Source organism: Malaclemys terrapin, chromosome 3 (genome assembly GCF_027887155.1).
Source record: "Malaclemys terrapin pileata isolate rMalTer1 chromosome 3, rMalTer1.hap1, whole genome shotgun sequence".
In the NCBI taxonomy this organism is placed as follows: domain Eukaryota; kingdom Metazoa; phylum Chordata; order Testudines; family Emydidae; genus Malaclemys; species Malaclemys terrapin.
The window spans coordinates 164118451-164140417 of NC_071507.1; the positions used below are offsets into that span (position 1 = coordinate 164118451).

At 39.2% G+C, this 21967-nt stretch overlaps 2 protein-coding genes across 9 annotated transcripts in view; one reads left to right on the forward strand and one right to left on the reverse strand.

The window, feature by feature from the left end:
* MCPH1 (microcephalin 1) overlaps positions 1–21967 on the reverse strand; it is a 218668-nt gene that overhangs the window by 60372 nt on the left and 136329 nt on the right. The gene's annotated exons all lie outside the window — the stretch shown is intronic.
* ANGPT2 (angiopoietin 2) overlaps positions 1–21967 on the forward strand; it is a 66937-nt gene that overhangs the window by 2006 nt on the left and 42964 nt on the right. For 2 of the 4 annotated variants that reach the window (XM_054023961.1, XM_054023960.1), the window contains exon 2: positions 20005–20040. The exons of the other annotated variants lie outside the window; for them this stretch is intronic. In XM_054023961.1, coding sequence (XP_053879936.1) covers positions 20005–20040 — 36 coding nt within the window. The remainder of the gene's footprint in view (positions 1–20004; positions 20041–21967) is intronic. 4 annotated transcript variants of the gene reach the window in all.

Consider the following 21967-nt stretch of genomic DNA (forward strand, 5'->3'; position numbering starts at 1 on the left):
CCAGCAGGTACACAGATACACAGTATGATGTATCCTGTGAAACCAGCTAAGTGTATTTGCATGTGTAAAACACAACAGCCATATTTTCAAGATATAAAGCAATGTGTACTTTCATATATGAAAGTTGGCCTTGGACTCTGTCCATAATTTGGAAACTTGGATGATTCTATGCAGGCTCCTAAATCACAAGCCTTCTTTTAGGGGTTTAAGGTGCTTAATATTTTAGGCATCCCAGTTTGCAAATTACATCTTAAATATCTAGCCATTAACTACTCTTTTGCTTTAACTTCCTATTTCATAAGAAAAAATATTTCCCTCCGTACATTCATATTTATTAATTTAGCAATATTTCCCATTGCAGGGTTAAAGACCAAAAGTAACAGATATGCAATGCAAGATAAAAATATACAAAGTAAAACAGTCTATTCAGTTGATAAGCCATTTCATAAAATAAATATTAAAGGCGCACTGAAGAATTCTGTGCTAAATGCCAGTTATTACAATATTGCATTTGCTTAATTAAGTGACATCAGGTAAAGCAAAAACCTATAAGATAATTCTATCACTCTTAGTCAAACTACTCTTTTTCCTGACAATCTCTAAAAAAGAATAGATAAGCAAATCCAAAACTGAGAATTCAAAAGGTAGGTTTTTTTTTTTTTTTTTTTTTATTTATTAAAAGAGGACATAAATTGAAGTATTTCTTTGAGTTCTGCAAATGTTACCATAGTAGCTCACTGCTGATTTAGAACTGTTTCTTTCTACATTTAGCAGCTAAACATCCTGTAGAATGACTTACTGTTTACCTTTTCATTGCTTTAACACCTGCTCTTTAAGTTTTCTGTTATATCTACAAAGAGCACCTCAGAAAGTCAACTTCTGTTGAGACTCATTTTGCTAGTCCCACCTGGTCTAAGGGAATGTGAAAAGCAAACAGTACGCCTTAAAGTGCTTAACCTACCTTATTTGCTGTTTTTTCATTCTATCACATACCATACTACATGCTACTTCATTAATATTTCAGATTATTAATGAAAACTCTAATGATCAATTAGTATTTTAAATCATATCAAAAGTTTAATAGAACACGGACAGAAAATTGTAACAAATTCACTGCAATTTCTTCTTCTTTAGCTATTACATTGAACTTGAGAAAGGTATTAAGTCTTTTGTTCTTCTAAAAATTATTTATTCAGGAAAGCATAGTTGAGACATGGCATCTTTTTATTTCTGAAGTGAAATTAAAATGATCTCAAATTGTCTCACAAGCGTCTAACGTAAATTAACTTTACAGGCTTTGTTCCAAGTGTATTGCACATCCTAAAACAATTTCACATTTCCCCCTTTAATATATTAACCAAAGGAAATGTTATGTTTCTGAATGAACACTGGACTGTATGAATGGAACAGCCTGGGAAACGTACACTGTATCTGGTTAACAGAGAAACACAATGGGAAGACAATTAGTTGCACAGGACTGTTTTTGCTTTTGTGTAAATAAGAGGAGAATTTGGCCTATAATTGCCACACATTGTGTCTTCTTTCATGATACCATATTCTTTGCTGAGAACCATGCTAATAACTGATGTTATCACTGTAAATACATCTAAACCATTTAAAGTGATTTATAAACAGAGATACCTTTCTGATAACTGATGTTGATCATTAAATTAGAAGGAAACTGTGAATAAGGAATCAGATATCATCAAGCATCTAGTAATAGCCAAAAACTGGTGCTACAGTGGAAGGCAAAAAAGCCATAATGCACCTAACGCAACTATGCAATACTACACATTAATGGTATGTCTACACAGCAAAGAAAAACCAGCAACTGGCCCGTGCTAGCTGACTTGGGTTCACAGGGTTCGGGCTGCAAGGCTGTTTCATTACTGTGTAGACTTCTGGGCTCAGGCTGGAGCCTCGACTCTAGGACCCTGTAGGGTCCCAGAGCAATGAAACAGCCCCACAGCCTGAGCCCTGTGAGCCAGAGCTGGCTGGCAAGGACCAGCCACAGGTTTTTCTTTGCTGTATAGACATACCCAAAGGGAGCAATCCTTCTGGACATCCCCCATCCCAAAGGATCAGTTTACCTATTGTAATATGGCATTTGTTTATCCTATTTGTTTTGAAATGGATGAGTGGGGAGCCAAATAACCATGTGTACATTTCAACTTTAAACCAGTTCAGGGGAAGAAGGTGGGGACAATTAAGATACACCACTAAAGTTTTAAATGTCCAGGCTTATGCAGTAGTTACTATTCCTATTATGGAATTAGTCAGTTAATGTTTTGTATTTTGCAGTATCCAACAGATGATTCTGACTCTCAAATCTAAGGACTACATTCCTTTCCTAAGTAACGCATCTGTTTTCACTTACACGTTTCCATCTACCAGTTACATATTTGTTAAGCAGAAGAGTACTGGCAGGACACAAAAAGAAAATACCTTTTTTCCCCCAGTTTGAGACATCAGCAGTGTATGCTTTGGGGCAAATTTTCCAAGCAACGATGCAATTTATTAATGTAAGTCATGTAGATAAATTCCAGAAAAAATGTTTTTAATTTGCATTCCCCCACAAGCTTAAAGCAAAGGCTAATGTCACTATCTACAATTGCAAAATTCCAATTTTCAAGATGAAACAAGAATGAAATGTACGGCAAGATGAAACCAGCCAAACAGTAGCAGAATGTTTCTTGTGCAATTCTACAATTCAAAAATGAGACTGAGGATTTACCATCTGGCTCATGTTGTGCATCAACTAGTATCTCACTTTAGGCATATGGATAGTTGGAGCAGCAGGTGGGGGCTTTCCCAATTCATTCCCAGCTGACATTTTTTCGGTTAAACTGCCCTTCTTCTTTCAAGTGCACATGTAGTAGCCAACCCTGGAGATGACTGAGCAGACAGTTTCCAGGACTAACGTCTCACTAAGATGCCTGCTTGCATACCCACTTCACACATTCCATCCCGAGCCTGCCCTTGGAGTCTGAGCGCATAATCTCCATAAAGTTCCCATAGCCTTACATGCAGAGACAGTTACCTTTAAAAACTGGGTTTCTTTTTTAAAAGTACAATTATCTTACCACCGGTCCTCCTTTTGCATTTGTTTTTTTAAACATCTATGCAACTATGCAACAGACGCATTAGTATCTATTTCTTTATAAAACTTACAGAGCAAAATAATCAGCAGCACTCATGTGATTACTACTTACACTGAAAACTCCTTTGCCCCAACTATAAACAAGTACTTTGTCAGGATTGAGCTCTGTATAACAGGGTCCATTCACAATCCACAATTCTAAACATTAATACTCTCAAGAGCTATACATATTATATATTATTTAGTATTACAGTATTTGGGGTTTTGAAAAGTTCACTGCATTTTTCCTTATTTGATTCACAACCACTCCTCACAGTAAATCATAACTGCTCAGTGAAGAGCGCAGAATACATACATTTTATTTGACAAGTTTTACCACACCTTTTATACAACAGCCTCATGCCACATTTATTGCTTTATTTTTTAATAGCTTTGGCTGAAAGCCAGTATAGGGTGCAATGAAATGCTACTTTCTGCATCATAGTCACATTATAGAATTGGACATATTACAAGGAGATAATGTGATTTAGAAGATACAGTCTCTGGATTAGTGTCAGGGTCTGCAACATTGGTGAATAACTTAACCTTTAGAGAAGGGATCATGAGAGTAACACGCCGCATAGCCCCATCAGCTCAAATAGAATCTGAATCAGCACCAAAGCCGTCAGATCAGCCCCTTCTGGCTGAGCGGGGGGGGGGGGGGGGAAAAAAAAAAAAGAATTGAGGGAAAGAGAGAAAACCCTTCACAGGAGGTGCTAATTTGTCTACATTGCTAATTCAATTATTGACAAGTTTCAGAGTAACAGCCGTGTTAGTCTGTATCCGCAAAAAGAAGAACAGGAGTACTTGTGGCACCTTAGAGACTAACAAATTTATTAGAGCATAAGCTTTCGTGGACTACAGCCCACTTCTTCCATCCGAAGAAGTGGGCTGTAGTCCACGAAAGCTTATGCTCTAATAAATTTGTTAGTCTCTAAGGTGCCACAAGTACTCCTGTTCTAATTAAATTATTGTGGCTGGCATTGCTGCTTCGCCCTGGCCTGGCATGCTAGAGCAGCAGAACAATTCCAAAACCATAGGTTTGAGGGAAGGGAAAGAAGATTGACAAAATGGGAAATGGAGTGTGTCCTATGCTTGTGTTAGGTGCCTGGTGGGATACCTGGTGATTAGGGATTCCTGGGTGACTTTGCAAAACAAATGCATCAGATGACACCTGTAAGTCCCTCATGATAATTAATTAATACCGGAAATAAAAAGTGAATAAAAGTAGCACCAGAGAATTTGACAGAAAATGTCACAAAAAAGCTACGAAGTGTAATCCTGTCAAATGAAGTTTTGCTTTTTAAAAGTCTGTTTTAATCCCTACAACCGTCTGCTTTAGCAGTATGGAAACTATACTGTTAAATTTTACAGTAGAATGATTTAAGCTGATGCTCCTTCCTGCCAAATTGCTTGTCAATTGGGAAAATTATTGATCAACTTGGCTTTCTTTTTAATAGACTTATCTCACCCTGTGAAGGTATCTCCAGAGTACAAGAGAAAATAATCAAGTGTGCTCTTTAAGACAGGATGGAATGCTCTATTTGGTGCATCTCAAGTGCCTTACACTCCAAATAAACCTCACAGTGTTCAAGAGCACTTCAGATTACAAAATCCAGATCCATATTTTGTATCGAGATTCCACACCTAAATGGTTCTGCAAACACTCACAGTGTCAGTATTCAAATTGCCCAAGGAAACATGTCATATGCCATTGACTCCCTTCTTTAACAGCTTGCTTTCTGCATTTTCACCACATCACACCATAAACATATTACTCCAAATGCTTTTTGTCTTCATCTGCCTGTATAGCATGGCTAAGCTACAAATTAGGATACTGACAACAGATTTGAGTCAAACTGCATCCAGCAACTAGCATGGACAGGAATTAGTCTAGAGTTCTCTGACAGTGAATAGACTCCTCCGTCCCCCTAGAATTTATAGAATGTTGATTCTAGTATACTACTTCGGAATTATTATGTATTGATTTGGGAAGTCTATGAAGCTACAGGAGCTCTGTCTCGACACTGCTCCAAAAAGCCTCCAAATGTTTGTTAGCTTATTCCAAGGACTTCCAGCCCTACTGGGGCTCTAACCAAGCCTCCCTATCCTCAGTCATCTTCCTCTTCCCCAAAAACCTTGACTTTCTCTTACTTGCGCTCTCCTTTACAAGAGGCCTGGAAATGAGATATCCCTTCCCTAGATGGGTGACATTTGAAGAATATATAAAAGGTGCTGGTGATTCAGCAGTTGGCCTACTTCTTTCCAGACCAATGGACTTCAGAGATTCCTGCTGAAACCAAGTAATGTGAAATATCCTACTGTGACACCATCCCTTGATACCCTAGTGAAAATCATACCTTACAGTTGTAGGTTTCATATCATGTGCAGCTTGAGTACTGAACAGAATTAGAGATTATAGAGTACCCTTCACTCACATCATCTCAACTATGTATTGTTGACTTTATATCACAAATGAAATTTTACAATGTCCTGCTGAACAGCAAAGGTAGCCTTATTCATCTGAAATTTCCTAGAAAGGAAAGCCTGTAGAACACATTGCAACAGCTGTCTCTAGTGCAACAACAGGAATTCTTGAACAGGCATATCTATTTATTTATTATTTATATTTTTAGACTTTGAAGCATCTAATGTTAGCCCACTCATTGGGATGATGAAAACTGACAAGTATACTAAAAAAGCACAAAACGAAACTTTCATGACCTGGATAATTAAATTTGAGCTCAAAGTTAGCATATAAAACACAATGTCTCAATCATCTTCATTGTCCACTTACCAATACCAGAATAAACAATTTTATATGTATTTTCTGTAATTTGTAAATTTATTTGGCTTTTTAGGACTATATGCTAGAACTTTTAGGAGAAGATGAAAATGTCAATTCTTTGGAGTAGGAAAAAGTGTTGCTTTTTATAATGAGGATTAGTACCTTCAAATCCCGAGCTTAAAATGGCTGAAAACAAAAACAAACCAGCCCAAAACAGAAATGTGAAAGCCATCACTTTAATAATTTCCAGAGTTTTATCTTCCATCTCAAGCTTCATGCAGCTTCATGAGTTTAAAGAAACAATTCCCTTGTTGGTTTCTGCTTGATCCCTTCAGAAATGTAAGCTAATTAAATACATCTACAAGGCCTTTCCTAAAATAGAGCAAGTCAAACTCAGCTCTAGGTAAACCCCAGACTCGCCTCCTTAGACCCAATTTGCACAGCTGGATAAAGCAGGCAAAAGGTCACAGAGTTTTAGATGAACAGTCAATGACAATATACCCAAACTTAAGACATATATATCTGAATGAAAGTGACACAGATGACTTCAATGGAGCTTGCTTGCATGAGGGCTGACTTTGACCCACAGTATCTAGCCCTGCATTTTCACTTCTGTTTCACACACCTCCTCAGCCTCCATCCTGTCCATCCTCAACTTTTATTTTATAATCAGATACAAATAAAAGGATACCATCATGACTCTCTCTTGAGCCTTTAACAACCAAGCTTGTTGAAAGATTCTCTACACAAAATGAAACATGGTACAAATTCCAAAAGGACATCTAAGGTTAATAATGAGATACTTAGAAGGGCATGTCATCCACAACACAATATAAACAATGTGGCCTCATTTGAAAGTACTAACCATTGCACATATAAGGATTATGAGACCATTAAACAGCAAAAGATGTAAAAATACTACTGGTTGCCGAACAAGGGGACAAAGCTTAAGACTGTGCTTCAACAAGGGTCTTGTTACTAGATTGCTGCATTTTTCTTTTGAAGCTTTTTAAAAAAAATTAATATCCCAGGAAGACAATAGAATAGTACATTAGAGCAGTGGGTCCCAAGCACTGTCATATTGTAGAGCAACTGTTAATAGTGAGGCCATCTCATGAAGCACCTCCATTTTCATCCATCCAATCACACTGATATGCACAAATCACAAAGGCCACTCCACCTTCCTCCAGCACACGAGAGAGCACTCTTTCTCAGTTCCCCATCCAATCCATTTCCTTTCATATAAAATTAATTCTCCATCCTCCTTTCACTTAACAATAATTTTTCCAAATGAATTTCCCCATTTGCAATCAATTCTCACCAGCCTCAAGCAAATAAAAAAATAATCCCTTCCTTCCGTCAGTTTTTAAAATCAGTTCTCAGCCCTCTTCCCTGCAATTCATAACCCCTGCAGATTCTTTGGCCTCCTTCCACATGCAGCCACTTACATGGCCTGTTCATGTCCCATTCTTTTCTAGTGCTTGGGCCCCTTTATTTCCTCCTCTAACTCTTTCTGGGCCCAGCTTCCCTGCCCAGCCTCCCTCTTCCCCACTTCCCCTGTTATTCAGGACTCCCAACCCAGGCTCCTTTCTCCTCAGTCCCTACTATTTAAACTCCCTTACCTCTCCATCCCTCTTCTTCTGGGTCCTCAGCCTAGTCCCTTCTTTCCTCTCCAGGCCAATTTACTCTAAAGCAAGGGTTCTCATAACAATTTTTTGGTGGCCTCAGAGTGCGGCCACCAACCCCTGCTGGTGGCCACCAACCCCTGCTGGTCGTCGCTCTGACAATTTTTCCAAGCCCAAACCCTGCCGCCCCAGGCTGAAGCCCAGAGCTGGAGCCCAGGACTGAAGCCCACTGAGCACACACACTGACCCCATGTGTCTGCAGAGGCACCGCTCAGAGCCCCCAGGAGGCTGTGTGGTGCAAGGCGCTGATCTGCTGATGGTGCCAGCAAACACCAAGGCAGCCAGGAGCAACAGCTGGGCATTGCAGGGAGGGAGGGGCCACTACTTTCTTTCCCTCCCCACATATCTCTGCCCAGGAGGCTGTCTTTGCCACAGAAAAATCCCCTGGTGGCTGCATGCGGCCATGATGGTCACATTTGAGAAATGCTGCCCTAAAGAATTGATGACCTGGGTCCTCTGGTGACCTCCTCCAGCAATGGCACTCTCTTTGGCAGTGTCTCCCACCCGAGGATGTTTTTTGAGGGAACACTACTTCCTGCAGTCTCTCTCCTCAGTGAAGATTGTTCCCAATGACTCCCCCAGGGCCCCAGATCTTGGCAGCAGCTCCCGCAGATAGCAGCAGCTTCATCCCATGGTAGCTCCTGTCCTGATAGTTGCCTCTTCATTTCTCAGTAGATGTGGTGGGAGCTTCCCTTGGCCTGCTGCCAGTGGCAATGGCTTCCACTTTATCCAGAGAGTGGCTGCTCTTGATTCTGGGAAGTGTGGAGGAGGCAGCTTCATTTACAGAGTAGTGGCAGATCTGGCTCCCGGCTTTCAGGAGTCCTCGCTGGAGTTGTACACAAGAGGCAACACTATTATATGACCGCCCTGCTTTCTGTGGCCCATCAGTGATCCAGAGATCAAAGTTTGGAAGGAAGACATTGAAGATGACAAATGCAGGGGTTTTGTGTGGGTGCCTTTTTAACAAAATAAATAAGGACAATCAACTCGAAAGCAGCAGCCTATTGAGGTGGGAAGTCTTTTTAATTAAGGTGATAACATTTATAAATAATTTCCATCGAGCGTCAGTGTTAAACACAGAAGTAGGCAGTACTCTCATCATTAGCATTTGCAGTGTCGTGTTTTAAGAGGTATTACATGTCACCTATAGGAGGACTTTAATCTTCTTCCAGATATTTGAATTTCTTAGTTCTTAGGCAGATAGCATTCTAGCTGTTTTTCAGGTTGGAATACTTTGAAAGCTCCTAGTGTGCAGAGGGAACAATAAAAGGAAAGGAGTAAAAAACCTCCACCACTTGGCAAACAAACATATTAAGTTGCAAAGTATTCAGCTTGTGTACTTTGTAGTAGGGTGGTCTTACAAGGTCCTTCCCAGATACATTTTTCTGAAAGACCTACTATTTAGTGCAATCTGGTCCTCTTAAAGGTCAAACATTTTCTCTTCAGAAGTACTGTTAGGAGCCTCAGGGATGTCATCTCTGACAGGTTTCTTTTAGTACTATCCAGAGAGGTTAACTCCATAAGGGGCAGGTAAATCCTTCCCACCTTTCCTTCTGTTTGGTGGTGAAATTTTAACAAGAGGCTCCCAGGACCCGCTAAAAAACATCAATAAGGGAAACAACCTAGAGAGAGTTACTACAATCTATAAAGAAAAATCTCTGCAATTAATAACTTGAACAAAAAAATTTGACACTGGGAGGAACATTACAATGTATATTGTTAGCAATAAAATGTAATCCACTAAAAGTCAACATCAGCAAACGACAGTGTATGCACTGGTTCAAAATACTACACATTCAAAACCATGCCTGTCTTCATCTTAAAAAAAGTAAATGGCTGATTTTCACAGGAAGTTTCTTCAGAAAGAGGAGGTTTATTTTATAAAATGTTATTGACTTGGAGTCAAAAGTGTTCCAGAGTTTAATGAATATTGTGAATGTTTTCAGTGCTTCCTCTCTGAAAGTCTGAAAAATGCCAATAATTCTACATCTAACGGGTTCACACTAAAAGGTACGCTAAGAACACACTCTTGAAATGAGACACACCCAAATTTTATAACCAACAAGAGGGACTAATTGTGTTCTCCAGCTTCCTAACTCATTTGATCTCTGAACTCCAAATCATTCTCTCTTCTGGTGTGGGTGCAAAGTAAGATTACTGCTTCCCTGAAAAGCACTACTGTAGAATATTAGAGCAAATTGTGAATGCCTAGCATTTCCACTACTAGCACATTTTGAAAGAAGGTTTTTACTTTTTACCTCCTAAAATAATTCAGTTATAATAGGTCAACCCATGTCATGAGGCATTTGTAAAACAGGGTATCTTCTCAAAGGAGAAGTTTATAACAGACGTGGATGTGGGAACTAAAGTACAATAAAAAGGTAATGAGAGAGCTTAATCCCAAGTAGCTCCACTAACTTCCTAAAAACTTCATGATTTTAGTAAATTAGTTGGACAATGCCTGTATGCATACAGACCCCTGAGCATCCCTGGTGATAAGTACCAGGGATGAAGCAAGCCACCTATAGTCTATTTGTTCTATCCAGTTCACTGTCCTGCCGAAAACAGACTAAGCAAGTAGCAAAGGATTACTTCACATCTTGAATACGGGCGGTTTATTCAGACCATATGCTCTTCAGGGCAGGAACACGTCTTTATACCTGTCTGCAAAAGGTCCAAGCTCATTGTTGGTGCTGTACAAATATTACCAATACTGACAATGCAAAAGTGTTAGATACCCCACACCCTCTCCAGAAAAGTTAGAATATTTAATGAACGTTTGGCCTGACACAAATCTTGAATAAAAAATTAAGTAACGTGTGGCAAAGTTACTTATATACTTTGTAAACGAGGAGTCCTAACTCTAAATAGCTTAAAGTGGTGTGGATGAATCCATTCATTATGTTCACACAAGACTTTTTATACACATTCCAGTGAATAGCAGGAGCACCACTGACTCACTGTCTTCCTGGCTTCATTGCTACTGAACTTCGGCAAAATGCCATTAATGACTCAGACGTTTATTTATTTATTTGTCCTTTATTTTTAGACTAATGGGAACTTTATGAATTCCTTCCCTGCCTTCTAAGAGCAAATGCCACTTAGCTTTGATCCTGAAAAACAGTGTTTTAGAATAAAAGCTCAGGTAATTTCATCTATTTCTGATTATATAATAGGTTGTGGGTTTTTTTTTGTTTTTATTCATATATTTACACATTGGGTTTTATACAGAAAGTGATTTAAACTATTACAATGTTTTCTAGCATGCACGTATTTGCCAAGAATATTAAAGAAATCCCAAGCATAGAAATTAAAATAGATATGAGTCTATTTTCATTTACAGTCTAGCGCATACTAAAGAAAAAATATACATCCACCCCAATGTTAAGTATCGTCAAGGATATAAAATACCTTCATTCTCTTTTAAATGGCAAACTATTTAGGAAAAAAATATGATTTGCATATGTGAGATTACAAATTGCAATATTTGGAATTGTGAAGAGCTTTTGGATATCTTGAGACCTGAAAATCCCTCTCTACCTAATGTGTACTCTTGTGCTTTTTCACAGTAGTCATTTGGGTAATAATATTTGCAGTTCGCTCAAAATATGTAAGGGAAAATATTCATATCATGCTGCAAAATCTTTTAGTATTGAGAAGTTCCACATAAACCACTGTGCTTTCAGATGAAACTATATCTCTTGAGATGGTCATTCTTTATAAATGCTTGTGAAGACAATGGAGGTATTTATATTCATTAGGTTTCATGTCATTAATAGGAGATTTGATTTTCATCTTTATCTGAACAGTTTATTTCCCTGAAGGGGACATCAGGGATATCATTTGCTTTTATATGCTTATTTACTATTCTAAACACTAATCACTTAAACCCTTAGCATTTTATTATAAAATTGTATTGTGAACATTTTCCAATATGTTCCAATGCACGTCCAGATATTATTAATTTATGTTTTTACTTTCACTTTTTTTTTTTTTTTTTTTGGACAACAGGAAAGAGAGATGAGAGAAAAGCTTAGCAGGAGACCTGGCCTGGCACAAATACACTCAGTAGGGCATGTAAAGAACGAATACTGTAGGCTTCTCAAGCATTGCCACATGCATTCTCAAGGGGATTATTTTTCCCTTGTGAAACAGAAGTCTAAAGGGACTTCCTGCCCTAAGCATCAACAGCAACAAACCAGTTTTAAATTGACAACACTGCAAACAATTTTAAACTGACTTTCTTCCAGCCTGAAATCATGTGCTTGTTTTATAGTCTATTCATTTTTCTTCAAGTTACAGGACACTAAATTCCTGTTTCCGTTTTGGCTTTTAGTAAAATGGAACAAGATTTATTTTATTTTTCTAATACTGTTGCAACAAAACCTCATGTTACATACTTTTAATTGGGAATTTTTATACAAAGAGAACATGGATCACAAACAGGCAAATGAAGCTGGCTTTTTTTTTTTTTTTTTTTTTTTTTTTTAAGCATGAAGATAATACTTTAACATTTGTTTCCTTAGGTCCAGTAATATAAATGGAACATGAAAGTGCTAGCAATATTTTCAATTTATGCTTCCATTTTAGTTAATAGTAACATTGACAGAAAGTGAAAACAGATATGGAGGTAAAGAAAACTAGAATGTTTGAAAAATAGAAATATTAACAGTGTTTAGCCTTCATATTACTGAGAAGTTACAGCCATGCAGAGACAAATGTGAGCAAATGAATGCAGAGTATGGTGAGAACAATTAGTATAATTTTTCATTCCTTCTATATTACAGTATAAATGATAGCTAAATCTGAGTTCAGGAACCCCACTGACAAAGACTGGCTTAAGATTTCTCAAATTTGATAATTCAGGAAAAATGTTTCTGTACCTGTAAGAACGATGAAAACTTGTATGCTCATATGTTTAACCAAACTATACTTTTTCCTTTGTATAAAGACTGGAATATATTTCACTGTTATACATGTTCATTGACATACAGGAAATATCACCGTAAGCAACACTTAGTGTAGCTTTTAATTTCAAATAAAAACATAAAATGTAATATTTAATCTCTTAGCTTTAAATTTAAAAACATAGTCATTTAAATTATGTAGATTTCAGAGACTTGTATTTTAAGTCTATATAAACTATGATCTCCAGGCAGAGCAAGAATGCACCTGTGGGTTAGCAATCCCAGGAGTTCCACCAGGGCCACCTGAACTAATTCCCACTGCCGCATCTATACATTTGGGGGAAGTGCTTTAAAAGATGTTCCAGGTTGTGGGACAGATGCTACCTCATGTGACTCAGTCAGCCAGTGAGAAACTGAATGGGGCCATACAGCAGACACTCTGAAACAGGCAAGAAAGTGAGACCAAGGCCCAATTGTGCTAGAGGTATACTTATTTTTTTATTTTATTTTTTTAAGACAGTACTGTGACTCTTTCAATCTCTTTCATTTTGTCCAATAAAGTCTAGAGAATTAGAAACAACAGGAAGCTTAGACAACGTAGTGAATACAGTATAGAGAAACAAAGCAACTATACATATTTTCCTAACTAAAAATTATGCAGACCTTGTTTTACTTTAATTTTTTCCCCTCAGATTTTTTCTAAATCAATTTAGGAGACTAATTGCACAAAATAATTGCTATGTTCCAGAATGTATGCAGTGTTGTTGTAGCCATGTTGATCTCAGGATATTATTGAGACAAGGTGGTTGAGGTAAAATCTTTTACCGGATCAACTTCTGTTGGTGAAAGAGACACCAACCTTACCACTATGGATGTCATACACCAACATCACTCAATGATGGCATCACTGCCTGCGTCATATATTTACCAGATAATGGATAACCCTGAGATATCTACCCCAATCACATGTTCAAACTCATCCATTTCATCCTCACACATAATTTTACATTCAAGAACAAAACACTTTGTCCAAACTATGAGGACAGCCATGGATACAAGGATGGCTAACCAGTATGGCAACCACTTCATGGGCCACCTTGAAGAAGAATTTCTGGTTGAATGCACCATGAAACCAATGATATACTTGAGCTACATCAATGATATTTCATTCTCTGGAGGGATAACCTAAACTCCCTCACAGGACTTCCACAACTTCAACAATCCTGCCACCCATCCATCAAACTCTCTGTAGAACACGCCCATACTAACATCCACTTCTTGGGCAGCACAATCAGCTTCAACAATGGAACCTTACAGAAAACTATATACAAGAAACCCATGGATCTATCTTCACAGATCCAGTGACTATGTCAAACACCAAGAAAACTGTTATCTATAGCCAAAACTGTAGGTACCACAGGAAGTCCAGGATATATACCTTACACACTTAAAACCACTTTCACGAAATAAGGACACTCCAGAGAAACAGATTGCATCATGAAACAGTCCATCCCAAACACCCTGAAGAGCCTGCTTCAATACAAAAATATAGCCCCCTCTGAGCACACACCACTAGTTGTCACTTACCACCCCACACTGGGATATGGGGTATCAAACAATTACAACCCATACACATGGGGAACACATCCTGAAAGAAATCTTTCCTGAACCCCATCAAAGCAGTACCTGACCATAAAATATGCAAACCCTGTAGACAGCATTTTCACTGCCACTATGATCAACACTCCCCACAACACACCTTTCACAGTCCATGGGTCCTACACATGCCTATCACAACATGTGCTGTACCTCATCTAGTGCACTAAATGCCCTAATAACAACTATGTGAATGAAACCAGACAATCACTAAGCTCTTGAATGAACTCTCACAGAAAAACAAATATACCTGTGGGTGAACACCTTTCACAAAGCAATCATTCTATATCTGACCACTCAATCCTCATTCTCAAAGGAAACCTGCACAACACCCTCAAAAGACAAGCCTTGAGCTTTAATTCATAACTTTGCTAGATACTAAAAATCATGGACAGAATAGAGAAACTGGATTTATGTCTTATTACAACAATCTATAACCCATTTAATTCACCCCCAGCTTCCTCCCCCCTTCCCCATCTATGACTGGAGAGCTATTAATGGGCCACTTTACCATGAATGGTCCCTTGAAATATGTCAACTGTTTATGCTAAACAATCTGTTCCATCTTGTATATAGCTGTGACACTGAGTATGTTTCCCAGACCTGAAGAAGAGCTCTTCGTAAATTTGAATATTAACTCACTCGTGTTCCATAATGCCAAGTAATGTTCAGTACATTACAAAAGTTTAAAATACATAATTTGTAGAGCACACTGCTGAATATAGTCAAAGCCTGAGGACAACTACGGCCAGGTCTACACTACAAATCTATATTGGTATAACTACGTCACTCACAGGTGTGAAAAATCCACATCCCTGAGCGACAGTTATACCAATCTAACCCCCTATGCAGACAGCAATATGTTGAGGGGAGTGCTCCTTGGGAATGTGGATTAACTACGCCAAGCGGAGACGCTCTCCTGTTGGCAGAGTAGTGTCTTCACTAACGCACAACAGCTGTGCTACTATAGCACTATATGCGAAGACAACTGTGACGGGTTGAATCAAAGAAACCCCCTTGGGAACTGCCAGACTGATGTGCCAAGACTACTTCTGCCCCTGCTTTCCCTGCCAGACACGCCAATCTGCTCCAACACAGACCCAGGGTCTGAATTACTTGCCCCAAAGCTGAAAACTTAACTGAAAGTAGCTTACAGAAGTGTTCTTGTCTTTAACACTCAGATGTCCAACTCCCAGATAAATTGGTTTTACCCTGTATAAAGCTTATACAGGGTAAACTCATAAATTGTTTGCCCTCTATACACTCCCCCGCCCTAGGTATTAATACATACTCTGGGTCAATTAAGTAAAAAGTGATTTTATTAAATACAGAAAGTAGGATTCAAGTGGTTCCAAGTAGTAACAGACAGAACAAAGTGAATTACCAAGCAAAATAAAATAAAACACGCAAATCTAACCTGAAGAAGTGGGCTGTAGCCCACGAAAGCTTATGCTCTAATAAATTTGTTAGTCTCTAAGGTGCCACAAGTACTCCTGTTCTTTTTGCGGATACAGACTAACACGGCTGCTACTCTAATACAACTGAGTACAGATAAAAATCTCACCCTGAAAGATGTTTTCATAAGTCTCTCTCACAGACTGGATGCCTTCCTTATCAGGGCAAAATCCTTTCCCCGGTACAGCCCTTGTTCCAGCTCAGGTGGTAGCTAGGGATTCCTCATGATGGCTGCCTCACTTTGTTCTGTTCCACCCATTTATGTAGTTTTTGCATCAGGCGGGAATCCTTTGTCCCTCTCTGGGTTCCCACCCCCACCTTCTCAATGGAAAGGCACCAGGTTAAAGATGGATTCCAGTTCAGGTGACATGATCACATGTCACTATAAGACTTCATTACCCACAAGCCAGCACACACGTATACAGGAAGACTTGCAAATACTGTAAAACAGAGCCATCTGCAATCAATTGTCCTGGCTGATGGGAGTCATCAAGATTCCAAACCAACATTAATGGCCCACACTTTGCATAATTACAATAGACCCTCAGAGTTATATTTCATATTTCTCTTGTATCTGATACAAGAGTGGTACATTTATACAAATAGGATGACCGCACTCAGTAGATTATAAGCTTTGTAATGATACCTTACAAGAGACCTTTTGCATGAAGCATATTTATAGTCACACTCATTAGCATATTTTCATAAAATCATATAGAATGTGTCACAACCACTATAGCTATTTCTGGGGGAAGGGATTAATAGGCATGCTGAAAAACAGGATTAACATAAAAAGAGGGTCAGAAATGGCCTTCTCAAACTCTTACCTCCTCTGCTGAAAATATGGAGGTTTGCTATGTCTCCTACTTTCATGTCTCACCATATTTCTCAGTGTTTGTCAGAGAAAAGAAAAAGAGGGGAGAGAGCAGGGCTTTAAACAAACAACAGGAAAATGATCAACTGACATTGCAGGCCTCTTGACCACAGGAATAGAACGACTTTGTGAGGACACCTCCTCTTACTGCTATCCTTACAATGGACTGCTAAGTGTTAAGCCAAATCTACACTGAAAATTTTTGCTGGTATAGTAGTTAGAAGAGTGATTTTTTTTTTTTAACACAATATTTCTCTAATGGCAAAAGCCCTATTCTAGATGCAGTTATACCACCCAAAAAGTGCTTTTGATGGTATAGTTTATTTCCTTTGGGGATCCAGTATAAGCTATATTGGGAGAGTTTGCTGGTATAGCTGTACTGGCAAACCTACTGTGCTACAGACTAGTCCTAAGTCTATTCTGTTAGGCGTCCTATTGTCACCTTATGAGCATGAAACGGTTTTTAGTTTCTCGGAAAACCTCTGCTATGCTCAAAAAATTCTCCTCTCTACATCCCTGCAACAAACTGAGTTAAGCGGCTTAGGCGCCTTTTCTTGTTTTTTTCCCCTCAGACCTCTCTTCTCTGAGTTTACTCCTCAGATATTTCTTCACATGTGAGTCAGCAGTTCAGGCTTTCCTCTTCTGCCATCCAATCAAAGTACCAAGCTTAATGAATTCTTCAGCTCTATTTTTCTCTTAGGAGGCTGGGTGCAGTACATTTCTCCTCTCTTTAGCTCTTTATTGTCAACTTTTCCTTCTGTCTGTTGGGTGTGCACTTCCCCAGACGGCTGAAATCTCTCAATGACCTACTTGCTACAGCTTTCTCTTCTTAACTGCATCCCCTTTATTGCAGAATCTGGGAGATCTCTTTGAGAGCCTGAATGGTCATTTTAGTGCAGATGACCCAAACTCAGATAATCTCATATTCTATTGATGGATAAGGCTATGTCTACACTACGGACCTTACAGCGGTACAGCTATACTGCTACAGCTGTGCCATTGTAAGTTTTCACCAGTAGCCGCTCTTTGCTGGCAGGAGAGAGCTCTCCTGCCAGCATAATTAAACCACCCCAATGAGCAGCATTAGCTATGTCGGCAGGAGAGCCTCTCCACACCAGCATTTTTGTCGGTGAAACTTATGTCGGTCAGGAGTATGTTTTTTCACACCCCTGACTGGCAAACATTTTACTGACAAAAGTGGTAGTATAGACAAAGCCTAAAGATATGTCTACACTACCCGCTGGATCGGCAGGCAGTGATCGACCAGCGGGGGTCGATTTATCATGTCTAGTCTAGATGCGATCAATCGATCCCTGAGCGCTCTCCCATCGAATCCTGTACTCCAAGGCCTTGAGAGGTGCAGGTGGAGTCGACAGGGGAGCAGCAGCAGCAGTCAACTCACAGAGGTGAAGACACCACGGTAAGTCGATCTAAGTATGTCCACTTCTGCTACGTTATTCGCGTAGCTGAAGTTGCGTAATTTAGATTGATCCTCCACCCAGTGTAGACCAGGCCTAAGGCTACACTGAGGATTTCACAGAAATTGTGTACCATTTCACCAATAGAAATGCAGCTCCAACAAGGTTAACAGTGGTAGAGGCACGAGTGTAGTTCAGCTGCAGGCATTTTTACCATCGTTGCTAGTACCAGAGGAGCTGTGCCAGTGCTAAAGTATCTGTGGGAGACTTCCCTAAAATTCTCAGTGTAGTCAGGGATTATAATCGCACTGCATGCACAGTAGTTTCAGAATGCTATAAGGAAATAAGCAAGCAGTTAATAGTAATTGCTGTGGGTTCTCTTCTCTCCTCCCATCTCATCCTGCTGAGAGGTAATTTGTATTAGATTTGTGTTTTCTGGACTGAAAACTAAATAAAAGATCATGCTCATTTCAATAGCAGATATCAGTTACTTCAACCAATTTGTTAACATCATGCTTTAATCATAGTTACCATAATAACTTATTTCCACCTACTATTATTTTCACTCCCTCCTTAGAAGTACTAACATCTTAAAACTAGATGTTAAAATACAAATGTTGTTAACTGTGTTATAAATTAGATTAATACCCATAATTAATAATGTGATATTAATAAAAATGAGAAGCTTAATTTACATTCATTAATTGTATTCTGATGATACTTTACATCCATCTTTCTTAGGTTCCACAATAAATGAGCTAATCTGTTTCCCTTTTGTTTTAGTTTTTAGTCAATTTCATCCTCACCTATTATGGCAAGGCTTCCTTAGTTGGATTACAAGGGTGGGTTAGGGACTCATGGTTCATGGCACATGTCTCTCATTTCTAGGGCACAGACGTGGCTGTTAGCAGGATGAGCCTACTTTCATTAAAAAGTTTGATTGTTCGCTCCAGCCAGGGATCTTTGAGACCGAGATCTGCATCATGTATTATATGCTTATTTGTGCCATTCATGGGGGTTAGCACTTGGCAAAGTAGGGATTTTAATGTGTATTATTAAAACAATAATTGCTGCCAAGGACATGAATGTTTAGTAGTTTAGATAAACCATTTAGCATTCAAGAAAACAAAACCAAAATCTCATTTATAATTTTAAATGGATTAAGTACAAATTAAAATGTCTCCAGAAAGGGCAAATCATTTGTTAGTCTATTAGCAAAGTTGTTCTGTAAGATGAACACAAACTAAACAATATGGATCACAAAGATTCTTCATTTAGCTAAGAATTGGAATTGGCAAGTCAATTCTTTCTGCAAGTGATTAATAATATACTCAAACCAGCAGCTGAAAGATAATTTTCTATTAACAGATACTACGTGTTTTTCTTTCCCTCACCAATTTCAAGCTTGCTGTTTGTTTAAAAAAAATCTTGGCTATAATAATGATGTTTTAGAATGTGTTCCAATATGATTGATCTGCCCTCATTCTTTTGGCAACTGAAGTTAAATATTTCTGTCAAATTTTATAATTTAATATGATTTGAAGTAATAAGGGTTGACAGTCCAGATTTTACATCTAAATAAAGTGCTTTATGTGTGTGTCTACAAATGTTTTATTCTAGTTGTACTAAAAGCCTTAACTATGAAATAAATTAATTTTTAAAGTATTTTTTGAACTCTTTCTAAAAGCTTTGGGATCGAAATCTGTGGGTTAAAAGGGTTACTTTTCTGTGAATTCACTCATGGTTACTTTCTTTAATTAGGTGCCATTAACATGTATTTAACATATGTTTTTTACACAAAAATTTCATCCAGTACCAACTTCCATGATAAAAAAAAACCTTGGAAAATATCACTACATAGTGCAGTTAGAATATTGTCATATTGTGCCTTCTTTCAAATTCTATCAGAAATCTACCACCTTTCCCCAATCCTTCAAAACAAAACCTTAGAAGTCTATTTATTATGTGGTTCTGTGAGTTGTGCTTCTTTTTAAGGTTGAATTGAATTTTGCATTTAAAAAACAGGAATGTAACCACTTTACTATGTATGACAAATACTGTGTATTCTCTCCAAAATTACAGCACTTTCGAGTACACAGATTTCCTGGGAATTTACAGGTAAATCAGTTTCTAAATAAAAATAAATATAAAAAACAGGTCATTAAAAAAATTTCACAGCTGGAGTTTGACCATTTCCCCCCTAAAAATCTTAATGTAATAACAGAGACACTGAATTCTCATGAAGTTAACACTCACTGAAGTCTCATGTATTGACTATAGAGACTTTTTCTCTTACAAGCAGCAGTAAAAAGAGAAAAGGGGGTTTGTGCGCTATATTTAACCCCATAAAGATGCTGGGTTTTGAGAGAGATGCTGAATTCTAATTCCAAAGCACTGGGAAAACACATGGCCCTTCAGCAAACAGGGGTTTCTTTTTTTCTTTCTTGCTTCTTCTGAAAAGCCTCTATGCTTTATAAGCCTGTGAAGCTTCAGAAATTCTGAAATGCAATTCGGAGATGCCAGCTTCCTTTTCTTTCTTTAACAGGTTTCATCATAGAGACCAAAACCTCTCAGATCCTCAGGGAGAAAGTTTTTATTTATATATTTTACTCATACAAGCTCTAAAACCCTGAGATTTTGAAAGAATACCTTTTTTTTTTTTTTTTAACTCACATAGTACTGAAATCCATAAAATGATTTTAAAGAGTCCATTTTAACCCTTCATCTCAGGCTCTGTGGATTTGGTTTTGTGAATGGTTTTGAATTAAACAAGATATAGGCAAAGCCTGGCAGCTTCAGACTATTAAAAATGAACCTTTCAAAATGTGTTGGATTTTAAAAGGAATCTCATTGATTCCTTAGGGTGACAAATATAGTTGTACTTTTAACCCAGCAACTCTAAACTTACAATGTTAAGATTAACAAGGGACTGGTCCAAAGAAAAACGTCTTAATATTTCATATTCCTGGAACTTGGTATCCCAGGTTCTCTAGGGTTACCATATTTAGTGCCTCCAAAAGGAGGACACTCCACGGGGCCCTGCCCCCGCCCCCGCCCCCAGCCCCGCCCACACCCCCCCACCCCAACTCCGCCCCCTCCTCAAAGTCTCCGCCCCCTCCCCTGCTTCCCGCGAACATTTGAGTCGCGGGAAGCCTGAAGCAGGTAAGGGAGGGTGTGGGGGGAGGAGGCGCGGCCCAGGCTGGCCCCCCCGGCGTTTCTAGCCTGGGTCGGCTTGGGCCCTGGGGTGCTGGCCCCGGGCCCGGCCGACCACCCCCGGCCCGCCCAGCACTGCGGTCCCCGGCCCGGCCCCCGGCACCGCACCGCCAGTCCCCAGCCCGGCCCCCGGCACCGCCGGTCCGTCCCCCGAGCCCCCGGCCCGGCACCGCCGGCCCGTCCCCCGAACCCCCGGCCCAGCCCGGCCCGGCCCCCGAGCCCCTGGCACCGCACCGCTGGCCCGGCCCCGGAGCCCCCGGCCCGGCCCCGCTCCGATTTTCCTGGACATGTCCGGCTTTTTGGGATTTCCCCCCGGACGGGGATTTGGAGCCCAAAAAGCCGGACATGTCCGGGAAAATCCGGACGTATGGTAACCCTAGGTTCTCTTTTAAATGCAGATTTTCACCCTTGAAGTTCACTTTAATACCATAGGGTTTGAACTCCCCCCTTCTTCTCCTCCCCCAGCCCCGGTGATGCATGTTGCCTTAAATAATAGTTCATTAATAGCTTAAATTATCAAAGTTCCAAATGTTTTCTTTACATCCAAATCACTGAATAGACTTTCAGCCCTAGAAATGGATACTTAAAAATTCAACAAATACTCGCTCAGAGAAAAAGAACAGTTTGTTTCACTTGTGTTCATGCCCCTTTCTGTGAATATTCTAGTGAACTAAGCAGGGTGGATTTGATTTAAATCAAATAGATTTAAATCATGATTTAAATCACTAGTCAGGAAGACTTGATTTAATCATGGATTTCTACATAAAAGTGCATTCTGGAATATGCTGCTCAAACAGTTTCACTTTTGTTTCTACAGCCTGTCCCTCCCTTC